Source organism: Carcharodon carcharias, chromosome 11 (assembly GCF_017639515.1).
Source record: "Carcharodon carcharias isolate sCarCar2 chromosome 11, sCarCar2.pri, whole genome shotgun sequence".
NCBI lineage: Eukaryota > Metazoa > Chordata > Chondrichthyes > Lamniformes > Lamnidae > Carcharodon > Carcharodon carcharias.
In genome coordinates, this window is record NC_054477.1 from 149,009,398 (window position 1) to 149,022,689 (window position 13,292).

General features: G+C 38.5%; 1 protein-coding gene across 16 annotated transcripts in view; it reads left to right on the plus strand.

The window, feature by feature from the left end:
- mycbp2 (MYC binding protein 2) overlaps window positions 1-13,292 on the plus strand; it is a 189,401-nt gene that overhangs the window by 34,740 nt on the left and 141,369 nt on the right. For all 16 annotated transcript variants that reach the window (XM_041198963.1, XM_041198964.1, XM_041198965.1 and 13 more), the window contains exons 7-10: window positions 6,923-6,994; window positions 9,802-9,898; window positions 11,777-11,850; window positions 12,009-12,147. In XM_041198963.1, the coding sequence (XP_041054897.1) occupies window positions 6,923-6,994; window positions 9,802-9,898; window positions 11,777-11,850; window positions 12,009-12,147 (382 nt within the window). The remainder of the gene's footprint in view (window positions 1-6,922; window positions 6,995-9,801; window positions 9,899-11,776; window positions 11,851-12,008; window positions 12,148-13,292) is intronic.

The window sequence follows — 13,292 nt, forward strand, 5'->3', positions numbered from 1 at the left end:
GGTAATCTTCCCCAAGGCAACAATAACCCATAGACTTTAAATAGACACCAGGCAAAGCACATTTTATGTTACGAATTCAAAATTAGATTCCTTTTAATTTGTTTCCTTTGCCGACAGTTGTAGGCTTACAGGCGGCTTAGATCTCACCCACACACACAATCCTTTTCTGTATATACCTAGCCTTCCCTTTGAATGCAAATTCTCATTGTATCACCAGGCCCTTTGAAGTCCCCCTTTTCTAACAACAAAACCTCTTTCATAGCACTAAAGTCATTAATAATATAAACATGTTGCTTGGTGTCTCCTAGCTAGGTACAAGATTTCACCCCGAGTCTTTGAATGGTTTATTCAACAAAATGCAAATGTACTCTTTACCTTACTGTTTAATATCTCAAAACTACGATGCATCGAAGTACCCAGACTGGCTGGCTTTAATCCAACTAAGCGACACACAGTCTCACTCTCACACACAGACACAGACCTTACTGCAAGTACACTTTAAAATAATTTCCAATAACATTATATACATTAATATCTTCATGACAAGCTGTCTGTTTGGACCTTCTCACTTCTCACAAGCCTTTATCTCTTTAAGCTTGAGGCCTTTCTCTGCCTCTCACTCTTAACTTCACTTAACAGGACCTTTTCCAGGCTCCTGCCCTTCCTTTGACTAGCGGGCCTTGGGACTCTCTCCTGTTCCACTCTCCTGGATTTGTGGACTTTCTTCTTTAGCTTGGGAGTGGCTATCTGTTCCTTTTGCTCCAGTCTCTCTCTGGCAGCTACTTTCAATCAACTTTAGCTTGGCACTAGCTATCTGCCCTGTCTAGGTTGCTTCTGCTTGGCAGCTGTCTTCAAACTGCTGTTTCTTGTGCTTGTCTGTGTGTGTTGTGTGTGATATGTGTGGGGGAGAGGGAGTGCTGCCTCTCTGGATCCCTGCTGCTAGGCAATGGTAGTTTTTTCTACTCGTGTTTGCTTAACTTAGCTTAAAGTCCTAAAACTCATTAGAAATGCAGGCACCTTTAAAGTGAAATTAAAACTCAACTTGACTTTTTCTTAACACAAATACAGAAATACAAATCAAACTTAAACTTTAAAGCTATACCTTATTCTTAACACACCCACATACACCCACGTACACACACAACTTAATTAAACTATTTCTATTTCCTAACTGTGTACCAATACCACACGGACTGCAGCGGTTCAAGAAGGCAGCTCACCACCACCTTCTCAAGGGCAATTAGGAATGGGCAATAAATGCTGGTCTAGTCAGCGATGCCCACATCCCATGAATTATTAAAGAAGAGTCAGGTCAGGGTGGAATGCATCCTTGGTTGCTGAGGGAAGTAACCATAGAAATTGTCAATGTGCTGGCCATAATCTTCCTATTCTTAAACACAGGGATGGTGCCCGATGACTGGAGGATTTCCATTGTTACACCCTTGTTTCTTAGAAGGATAACCTGGCAATTAAAGGGTAGTCAGTTCAATGCTGATGGTGGGGAAACTTTTAGAAATGATAATCCAGGGAAAATTAACAGTGACTTGAACAATATAGCCAAATAAAGGAGAGCCAGCATGGATTTTTTAAGGACAAATTTGTGCTTGATTAACTTAACTAAAGTGATAAAGTAACAGAGGTGGATGAGGATAGTGCAGTTGATGTGTATATGGACCTTCAAAAGGTGGTGTGACAAAGTACCACATAATAGACTTGTTAGTAAAATTGAGATGAAAAAATGGGATGAAAGGGGCAATAGCAGAATACATAAAATGTTAGCTAAGGGGTGGAAAACTACTCTGATGAATGGCTGTTTTTTCAGACTTGAGCGAGGTATGTAGTGTTGTTCCCCAGGGTTCAATACTATTGCCACTGCTGTTTTCGATATACATTATTGACCTGGACTTGGAGTACAGGACACAATTTTGATATTTTGGTAGGAAGGATGAAGAAAGACAATATAAAAACAAAAGCTAAGTGGTACATTTTTAAAGGCGGTGTGAGAACAGAGTGCACAAGTCTTTGAAGTTGGCAGTACAGATATACATTGCATATGGAATCCTAAGGTTTATAAATAGAGGCATAAAGTACAAAGGCTTGGCTCGGTGGGACAAAATTACAGCCTCAGTTGGAATATGGTGTCCAAACCTGGGCACATTGGAAAGGTGTGAAAGCTTTGGAGAGATTACAGTGTGACTAGAATGGTTTCAAAGATGAGTGATTAGCTCAATGGATCGACTGGAGAAGCTAGGGTGGTTCTTCTTTGAGTAGAGAACACCATGATAAGAGATAAAATAAAGCTGTTAAAAGTCATTAAGAGTTTAAATTGAATAAATAAAAATAAACCTTCCAATAGCTGAAGGGTTGATAAGCAGAGGGCACAGATTTATGGTGTTTGGCAAACAAAAAAACCACAGCTGACATGAGGAATAGCGTTTGTAAGCAGTGAGTCATTAGGATTTGGAATGTACTGCCTAATAGGCAGTGGGTGTGGAAACAAATTCAATAGTAGATTTTAAAAAGGGTATTAGATAAATACTTGAAGGAGAAAAATGCAGGGATATGGAGAAGTAGCTGGGGGAATCTACTAACAAGATTGACCTTCAAAAGAACTGGCACGACACAGTGGGCTGAATGCTGCTGCTACTTGTGCTGTTCTATCCTAAAATTCTATGAACATCATTATAAATGTGAAATTAGGTCCACGAGACAAGATAGTTAACCATAATTAACCTCTGACGATGCAAGTTCTTTCAAATTATCAGCATTTGTTAACAAGGTATGGTTGGAGAATGTAACTTTGGCATAAATCAAAGCTGGATTTACTTAACTTAGGTTATAGCTGGAAGTACAGATGTTTTGGATGACTAAGTCTGGCTAGATATTCACATTGTGCATTACATCCTAAAAGTGTACAAAAGGCTGCTACATCTATAAGTCCCTGTCACTTATCTCAAACTTTGTGGACCAATTTCCCCAGATTTGACTATTCTAGTACTCTCCGGGCCAGTCTCTCATCTTCGACCCTCTATTAACTTGAGTTCATTCAAATCTCTGCCCATATCCTAACTTGTACCAAATCCCATTCATCCATCAGTTCTCTGCTCTCTGACTTTATATTGACTACTGGTTACCAACATCTCGATTTTTAAATTATTGCCACTCTGTTTGACTCCCATTAGCCTCACTCTCCCCATCTCTAAACCTGCACCTGTGCAGCCATGCAAGAGCTCGGCGTTACTCCATGCTGGCCAGTTGTCAATCTGTCCTCTCCCTTTGTCCCACTGTACCTTCAGCTATCTGGATATAGTTCCCTCCCTAAACCCTTGACTTTTTCTGCTTTTAAAGCAAGCTATGAAGTCTGCCTCTTATCTGTCCTAATATCTGTCTGGGCTTGGTGTAAGATTTGTCTGATTATGCTCCTGTTTCACAGTAAAGTGTCTTTGTACCTTTTACGATGTTAAAGGCACTTTATAAATATGAGTTATTGTTGCATCCTACTGTTTCTCTATTCAACCTGTAAATTAATTTGGTCAAGTAATTTTTAATCCCTTTGCATTGGTCTCATGAAATGTTTTCTGCCTTTTGGACCATTGAAGAATGCAGTGAGCATCTCACATGATCTCCACTGTACAATGTTGATAGACCAGTGTACTGCATATACGATAAACCTTTTAACCTTTCCCTAAGCTGCTGCACCTCTATACCTCCTGAAGATGATTCTTAGAACCTACCTTTTTGACCAAGCTTTTGATCACCTGTCCTAGTATCTCCCTTTGTGGCTCAGTGTCTCATTTTATGTGATAACACCTCAGGATGTTTTATTATGCAAGGGCACTGACTATATAAATGCAAGTTGTTTCAGTGTTGGCTTACTTTGGTTAGCTCTCTGTCCCCAGGATGTTGATTTCAAAATTCTTCCCTTCTAGAATTCCAGCCATGGCTTCACTTCACCCCATCTTTGCAATGTTTTCCGGTCTAGTGTTCCATGTTACATCCTCCACTCTAGGTTTGGACTAAAGTCTGTTTCTTATGTCACATTTGCCCCATTAGTTGAGTGTCAACAGTGGGGAATTGCAGACCTGAGAAGGGGAAGGTTCCTGCAGCTCCGTAATGGTGCAGTCAAATTGCTGCACTGACTGTTTAGCCAGACAAAATCACAACGTGATTTATGTTCTGTTTAGTTTTGCTTTCACTGATATTTAAGCTTGGCAGTAAGTGAATGAAACACCAACCCAGAGGGTTTTCTGTTGGATAGCATTTATGCTGCAGGATTGATGCCAGTTGTACTCTTGCTGCTGGTTGCTATGTGATTCTTGAGCTCCTTGTATTATCTGGATGAGTTTGAGTGGTCCTTGTGTGCTGACCCTGCACTATGGGCAAACCATGCCTGGATCTTTTTGCATTGCAGAGAAGGTGTGTGGACATTTGGTAATTCAGTCATGGATTTTAATCCTTTCCAGGAGAAGTAGTGATTTGTGCTTTAAAAGACTTATCAATGGAACCATCCAGTGATGATTTTGGTGCAGTTTTTAGTCTTGATCTTTCCCAGTGTAATTCTGAACTTCTATGTTTACTTCCATGCACTGTTATTTGGCTAACATGACATTTGGATGTTCTCTTTATTTGGAGGAGCTCTGTTGTGGTATGATATGCGAGAAATAGGATATAATAGTGCAGGCAACTTGTCCAATAATGGAGCAGATTTTTATAACTCAGTTAATCCAATTGATGATTAATGCACATCTTAATGATTTGGATAGAAGTTTTTTTTATTTGTGTGTAATTGTTTCATGGTGATTTTAAAACGCTATTGAAGACCTGGTGTGTTTTTTTAAAAGTTTGTGGGATGATGCAGGGTAGTAATACCATATGCATAGAGATTCTGCCATGAGTTAATACCTTGCTATATGACTTCCTAGCAGTGCTTATGTACACAAAGTCATGTTGGAAGTTGGCAGTTATGCTGGGGATCAGACAGTGGATTGCAGCAGGAAGTATAATTTTTGAGGATTAAAGCATGTACAACACCATGGGGAAATATGTGCCTTGCTTGATGGTGCCCTATGAATTATTCCGTATTTATGTTCCCAACAATTGCAGCCAGATTTTTGAGACCAATTGTGTCTGGCAGCATCTTATCATGTCATCAAAAATTTTGCTTTATAGAGGAAAGAGCCAGTTACCACCTAATAAAATTGTCATTTTTTTGAGCATCTCCCTGAATTGCACTTGGAACATTCTTCCAGGTTCCAGTGTCTTCTGTGACCACAAGGTAGAATTATTTTTAAGCTTTGTTTTGATCTGACCTTATTTGCAGTCTCAGTAGCTCTGTACAGTTTGAATTTCCTTTAGCTATTAAATTACTTTCCCTTCAATGAAGAAGATTGTTAGTGACTGATATGCAGGATGAATTTCTTTGTGGTGGGCCACAACAGTAAATGAGCCAGAAAATATGGCTGCATAAACTGTATTGTCAAATAATCTTTGTAGGCTGCAGCCTTTTTTTGGCTGAGGGAATGGAAGCATTTTATATACAACATGCAAAATGAGAAAGAAAGGAGGGTTGAGGTTGATCCCCCATTTTTCCTATTGTTGCAGCATGCTTTATGCTAGATGCAGCATGAATTCAGAAAATTAATGTGGCTGAATCATACTTGATTTGGCTTCTTCACTTCATCTGTTGGAAACAATGTCAGGAGTCAATGCATTTCATGAAGTGGCGTCATGGTTCTCTGTATTCTGAATCTGAACTGTTAACCATTGCAAACCCACTTGCTAGAGCAGTAGTGTGGTACTAATGAGTGTTTTTAGGTTTATGCAGTGGGCCACATGAAGTAATATGGCATCAGCACATACTTGTATAGCACCTGTTACTATTGAAAATTCCCTGGGTGCTTTATAAAGGAGGGAGCCGGGAAAACTGCCACTGAACAGGAATGAGGAGCAGTGATAGAGGTATAATTTGAGAAGGTTATGAGGAAGCTTTTGTAAGTGGAAAGACATATGGTAAGGTGCAAGGATTTGGGAGAAATAATTGAATTATACTAGAGGAATAAAAAGTTATTTTAAAAAGATATAATTAAATTCAGTTTGAGTAAAGCTGCCACAAAATCGCTACTTAGGAGCTAACTTTGAATAATTCTTTTAACCTTAAAGCATATGCTCAATATAATCATAAAAATAAGACATCCTATTTAAGCAGGGCATGGAGTTTAATCAGTCTATGGTAAGGAACTAACTGTTTAAAAAAAATCAATGACCATGTGATGCACACATACAGATCCTGCCTGGCCCTTTTGTTTCTGCAATTAATTAGATTCAAGGTTGGTTGTAAGCTGTGAGCTTACAACTCAGCTGTGAACAATGTATGTAATGATTCTGAGACTGATACAAATTGAATTAATCAAAGAAGGGAAGGATGTCCCCTCTGCATTGTGCATTATGTTGTAGACCCATTCACATTTCTCCAGCCTTCCTGCTTGTGCTCTTCCCAACCTGACAGTTGGGAAAGGGATGGGCTGTGTGCTGCAATGGAGCTGAGGTGTGGAGGGGGGAACATGTGACTTGGACAATCACATGCAAATATGACAGGAGACAGTAGTGGCCTGCTCTTGGGAAAACTTGCATTTCTGTGGCCCTACGATCAGAGCCTTAGCCTGACTCTGTTTGCATGGGAGGAGAGAGGAAAAGGCAGACAGATACGTGGGGCGGTTAAAGTACAGAAGGAAAGAAAGAAACTTTCGAGCATTGCCTTGGAGATCAGATGGTCACTTTTTAAAATGGTTTTTTTCAGGTTATGGAGAAAGAAAATAAGATGTGGATGTTCTTTACCTTATATGAAAAAGTGTATAATGTACAATAATTTTTTTTAGCTTTACATAAAGGCAGACAACATTAATATATCTGATATTTTTTAAAGGGCCATGTGTACAACTCTACTTCCCGCATAAGGAACAGGAAAGATAGAAAGTCATGGCTGGGGTTTGCACAGGTAAGATACTAGCTTAAAAAGTTCTGTATAATGTGCTTATGCTTCATTGATGACTGAATTCAGGTAATAAATTAAGAAAAATCCTAAGTTATTTCTACCCTGCTCTGTTAAGTAGAACACATTTCAGCCAACCAATTGTGTTTTATTGATGGTGACTGTGGAGAAACTACATGTAACTTAGACTGCCCTGCCCTCTGCTTACTAAAGGAGAAAGGAGAAATGGAAATAGTTTTGTTTATTAAAAAATAACTCACTGCATACATACTTATTTTCAAGTTTATTTGCATTTGCAATAAATTTGGATCTGATGATTGGAATGTTCGTTGTATTTTACATGTGTACTTTGAAGTTCGTTGTTTGTATTGTTGAACTGTTTCTGGGTCTCTGATTCTAAGTTGTTGAAAATTGCATAACAGAAGGCATCTTCAACAAGATGCATTAATTGTGTGCTAAAGATTCCATGTTTAAAGCAATAAAGAATAATATATACAGACATTGTTGCATAATGTCCAATCACAGTGACGTTTTAATAGGAAAGTAATTGTGACTTATTTAATCAGAAGTTCCATTGGAGTGAGAAGCATTTACTTAGAAAAGCTACATTCAGTTTGAGGGAAAGAAGAGTGGGCCCAAGACTAGTATTTTAAACTTGAATAATGGCAATTATGAGGGCATGAAAGCACAGCTAGCTAAAGTGAGCTGCCAAATTATTCCAAGGGCACGACCCACCATTCATGGTTAACTAAAAAAATTAACAATAGTATGAAACTTAAAGAAGCAGCAGGTAATTGTGTGAAGATGGATGGTAGGGCAGAAGATTGGACAGAATATAAAAAACAGCAAAAGATTGATAATGAAGGAAAAATTAGAGTACGAGAGAAAGCTAGCTAGAAATATAAAGACAAGTAGTAAGAGTTTCTATAGATATTTTTAAAAAGAACATGGTTAACAGAGTGAGCCATTGACCCTATAGAAAGTAAGTTTGGGGAATTAATCGTGGAAAATAAGGAGGTGGCAGATGAATTGAACCGGTGCTTTGCATCAGTCTTCACTATGGAGGAAACAAGTAACATCCAAGAAATAGCTGTAAAGCAGGAAATGGAAGGGAGGGAGGAATTTGGGGAAAATTATAATCACCAGGTAAGTGATACTGAGAAACCTGTTGGAGCTGCGGGCTGACAAGTCTCCAGGTCCTGATGGACTTCATTCTAGGTCTTAAAAGAAGTGGCTGGTGAGATAGTTTATGTGTTGGTTTTAATTTTCCAAAATTCCTAGATTCGGGGAAGGTTCCTTTAGATTGGAAAATAGCGAATGTAACCCCTTTATTCAAAAAGGGAGGGAGACAGAAAGCTGGAAGCTACAGGCCAGTTAGGTTAACGTCTGTATTGGGGGAAAATGATAAAAGCCACTATTAAAGACGTTATTGCAAGGCACTTGGAAAAATTCAAGGTAATCAGGCAGAGTCAACACGGCTTTGTGAATGGGCAGTCATGTTTATAACCAATTTAATAGAGCTTTCTGAAGAAGTAACATATGCTGTGGCTAAAGAGGAACCGGCGGCTGTACGTATTTAGATTTCCAGAAGGCATTTGATAAGGTGTCACAAAGGCCATTGCAAAAAATAGAAGCAGATGGTGAAGGGGTAACATGTTGGCATGGATAGAAGATTGGCTAGAGAACAGAAAACAGAGGATAGTCATAAGTGGGTCATTTTCTGATTGGCAGGATGTAATGACTGCTGTGCCACATCCTGCACAGTGCTGTGCCTCAACTTTTTACAATTTATATAAATGACTTTAATGAAAGGATTGAAGGTATAGTTGCTAAATTTGCTTATGACACAAAAATAGCTAGGATAATAAGATGTGAAGAGAACAAAAGGAGACCACAAAGGGATATAGGTAATCTGACAAATGGAGTAATATGTTGGAAAATGTGAAATATTTTGGCAGGAAAATAAAACAGAAACATGTTATCTAAATAGTGAGAAATTGCAGAGGGATCTGGATGTCCCAGTGCATGAATCCCAAAAGACTAGTACGCAGTTATAGCAAGTAATTAGGAAGGCTAATAAAATGTGATCATTTATTGTGAGGGGAATTAAATACAAAAGTAGGAAGGTTATGCCTCAATTATACAGGACATTGGTGAGACCACACCTGGAGTACTATGTACAGTATTGGTCACCTTATTTATTGAGGATGTAAATGTGTTGGAAGCAGTTCAGAGAAGGTTTACTAAACTAATAGCTGGGTTTGGCAGTTTGGGAAAGGTTGGATGGGATAGGCTTGTATCGCTGGAATTTAGAAGAGTAAGAGAGGACTTGGTTGCAACATATAAGATCCTGAGCGGTTTTGACAGAGTGGATGTGAAAAAGATGTTTCCTCTTGCAGGAGAATCTAGAACTAGGGGCCACTGTTTAAAAATAAGGGGTTGCCCATTTAGGACAGAGATGAGGGGAGTTATTTTCTGTTAGAAGGTTGAGAGTCTTTGGCGCTGTCTTCCTCAAAAGACAAAGCCTTTGAATATTTTTAAGGCAGAAGTAGATAGATTCTTGATAAGCAAGGGGTGAAAGGTTATTGGGGTAGGCGGGAATATGGAGTTGAGGTTACAATCAGATCAGCCATGATTTTATTGAATGGCAGAGTAGGCGCGAAGGGCTGAGTGGCCAACTAATTAATTTGTTCATTTGTATGTTCATATGTTAACTTATGTTCTTTTTTGTAATTGCTGAAATGAGCAAGTTTAGTCATAAAGATAAAACAACCAAAAGCGTTGTAACTTTTCCTTTGTGCCCATTTGAACAGGGTTCTTTACTATATAGGGATTTAAATAATCATAATATGACAGCTATGTCCATAAACCCAGAAACATTGGAACAAGAAAGCACAGTGAATCTTCCAGGTATGTAATAAATTGATGTTAATCTGAATGTTAAAGTAGTTTGTATTTGGGGGAGGGGTATATAGAGTATTGGAACAATAGTTGGGATCGGATTAGCGTTGCAAGTTCTAAAGAAGGATCTTTAACATATGAATGGGTTTGAAGTAGAAGGCTAGGATTTGTTAACTTACAGTAGACTACTTACCAAAAAGTAATCCATTGGAATGTTCTGTAGCAAACTATGGACAACTGATGTCAAAAAGAGTCTCTCTAGATTGTGAAAGGTTCATTAACCGACAAGCCTCTCTTCCCTTGCTTCCATTGCCCACTTTTCCCCAAACAATACCGCCAGCTATTCTCCCGCCCGCCCTCCAAAAAAAAACGTTTGATTCCAAATTCAATAAGTTCTCTAGGATGTTTTGATTGTCTGACCAAAGGGGAATCATCATGGATAATTTTCATGCGAGCTGTTCCATCCTTTTTCATAGAACCATATAGCACAGGCGATGGCAATTTGGCCCACCTTGCTTGCAGTAACTCTTTGGAACAGCTGCCCACTTAGTCCCACTTCCCTGCTTTTTCCCATATCCTGTATTTTTTTTCTTAATTATCTTTCCTATCACCTTTTGTAAATTATCATTCAATCTGCTTCTTCCGCCCTTTCAGGCAGTGCATTCCAGATCGTAGAAAAGAAAGTTGCATTTATTTAGTCCCTTTCATGACCATAGGGTGTCTCAAAGCACTTTACAGCGAATGAAATACTATTGAAGTGTAGTCACTGTAGTAATGTAAGAAGCACAGCAACCAATTTGCATGCAGCAAGCTCCCACAAACAGCGATGTGATAATGACCAGATATTGTTTTTTTTGCGATGTTGATTGAAGGATTAAATATTAGCTGGGACTCTGGGGATAAGTCCCCTGTTCTTCTTCAAAATTTGAGATCTTTTGCATCCACTTGAGAGGGCAAATGGCCTCAGTTTAACATCTCATCTAACAGACAGCACCCCCAACAGCGCAACACTCTCTCAGTACTGCACTGGAGTGTAAGTTTTGAATTTTGATGTTCAAGTCCTAGAGTGGGACTTGAACCCACAACCTTCAGAGGTGAGATTGCTACCAACTGAGGGGCTCACACAATAACTTCTTGTATATAAACAAGCAAAATTCTTATCTCCACAGTTTTTTTTGTCAGTTACCTCAAATTATTATCTACTGGTTGCTGCCCTCTTACCAATGGAAACAGTTTCACACTATCTGCTGTCCTTCTGTATTTACTCTTATTAAACCCCTCTTTCATTTGACACCATAACATTTTTTGAATTACCATTTCCTTTCAAGACAATTTTTGAAAATTTGTGTATTCCTCATCTCCAAGACTGTTGGAAGCAGAGCTTACTGTGAACATTTTGGTAGTACAGAACTTGAGTATTCCTGAAAAAAGACGTTGTCAAAACTTTTCATCTTGCACTCATCAGGACAGTAGCAAGAATACCAATATCAGGGAAGCAACAACTTTATACTGGTGCATTCTCCATGGCAGCGCCTCTACCAATCAGAGTCCGCTTGCCAACCAATCAACACTCACCACTCATACAATATAAACTTTCTTGTTTAGCGGTGTAATGAAATCAGAAGTGATCAGTTCAATGTATGGACTTTTTAGTTGCAAATACTGTGATTGGCAATCATTTCAGTCTAAAGGAATCTTAAATCATACCTCTGGACTAAAGGGTTGAATATTAAACAAATAGATAATTCAAAGTTCAACTGCTTGTTTAAGCTCATTGTAGAAAGGGGCTTGTTTATACATAAATGTCAACCTAAATTCCAAAGTTTTCTGAAATGTTTTGTGTTTGTAAAGTTAAAACATAAATTACAAATCAATTTTTCTTTTCAGGTTGCCAGACTGAAGGACAGAGTATCCTCTTTACGGATGGAGAATACATCAATCAAATTACAGCGTCAAAAGATGCAAGTATATTAGTTGTAACAATGAACTTTATAAACAATTTTGCATTGAAGTTTTTTTTTATGGTGGCAGTGCTGCCCTTTTGTGATTAGGTATATGCATTATTGCCTAATGATGTTTGCACAAGGTCATCAATATTTTTGTCCTCTGTCCCTTGTAGGATGGCTTTGTAGTTCGGATATACGCAACAAGCACTGAGCCTGTACTTCAACAGGAGCTGCAGCTCAAGCTAGCCAGGAAGTGTCTACATGCTTGCGGGCTCTCCTTATTTGATCTTGAAAAAGACTTGCACATTATTAGTAAGGGTTCTTCATTTTTTTTGATTGTTTTAATAACGTACTAATGGCATGTAATTATTTAGAGACATAAAGCTCTTTTTACACTTGGTATAAACATTTTTCCTCCATTCATTCTTTCCTAGATGCTCAGTACTTGGTAAAAGAAGCTTGGGGGTGAACTCTTTGTGTTAGTGGGATACAATATCAGACCACATAATCATTAATGAATAAAGTAGATTTTTAGCATTGAGCTTGGACATCAAAAATATCATGATGGCTAGCATGACACCCGCTGCCCTTTGTTTTTGTAGCTCCTTCCGGAGTTCTGAAATATTTATATAGCAGATGACACTGAGACTTGGGGTGACTCAGGCTACTGGCTATTGGCTTCAGACTGAGTGTAATTTTAATCCCCCTAAAAATGGGTGGGAAAGTAAAATTTAAAAAATTTCAAACCCACCCACTACAACCTTGAGGGCAGTTGTGGATAGACAAATGCTGGCATTGCCAGTGATGTCCACATCCCATGAGTGAATAAAAAAAAGAGATAAGAGGCAGGTGACCAATCGGTTCTCGGCCAGAAAATCGGTGATTGAACGTTTTTAAGGAGGCTCTGTGCTGAGGAATTAATGACTTAGGACTGGGTAGGAGAAAATGGGTGGACAAAATTGATCAGGAAACAAATGATTAGATTTAGAATACAAATATCTATTAAAATTGCTGAGTGGGTTGCAACCTTATTTTCTAAAAAGTCCTGTGTCATGCCAGCTAAATGCACTAGAGTCAACATTTACTTCCAGTGCCATTATGCCTGCAGGTGAGACTGTAATTTGCAAGTGTGGTGACTCAGATTGCTATTTTAACCATTAATCCTCACTGTACTAGCCACTGTACATGGTATACCATATTAATGCATGTTATACTCATTAGTCAGTCAGAATCTCTCCCTTAAAGGAAGTGGGTACTTTTCACATAGGTCAAGTAATTGGAGAGTGTTATTTTCATCATTGGCTCTCAAATCCTTTTTTATCTTGCATTTCAAGAGTTAAATTTTAGATAGTAATTTCAATGCTTACTTAATTATTACACAACATGAATACAAACACAATATAAGCCTGTGACAAGGAGGAGATTTTCAGTTGTTGCTATTCTCTCTTTTACTCTGC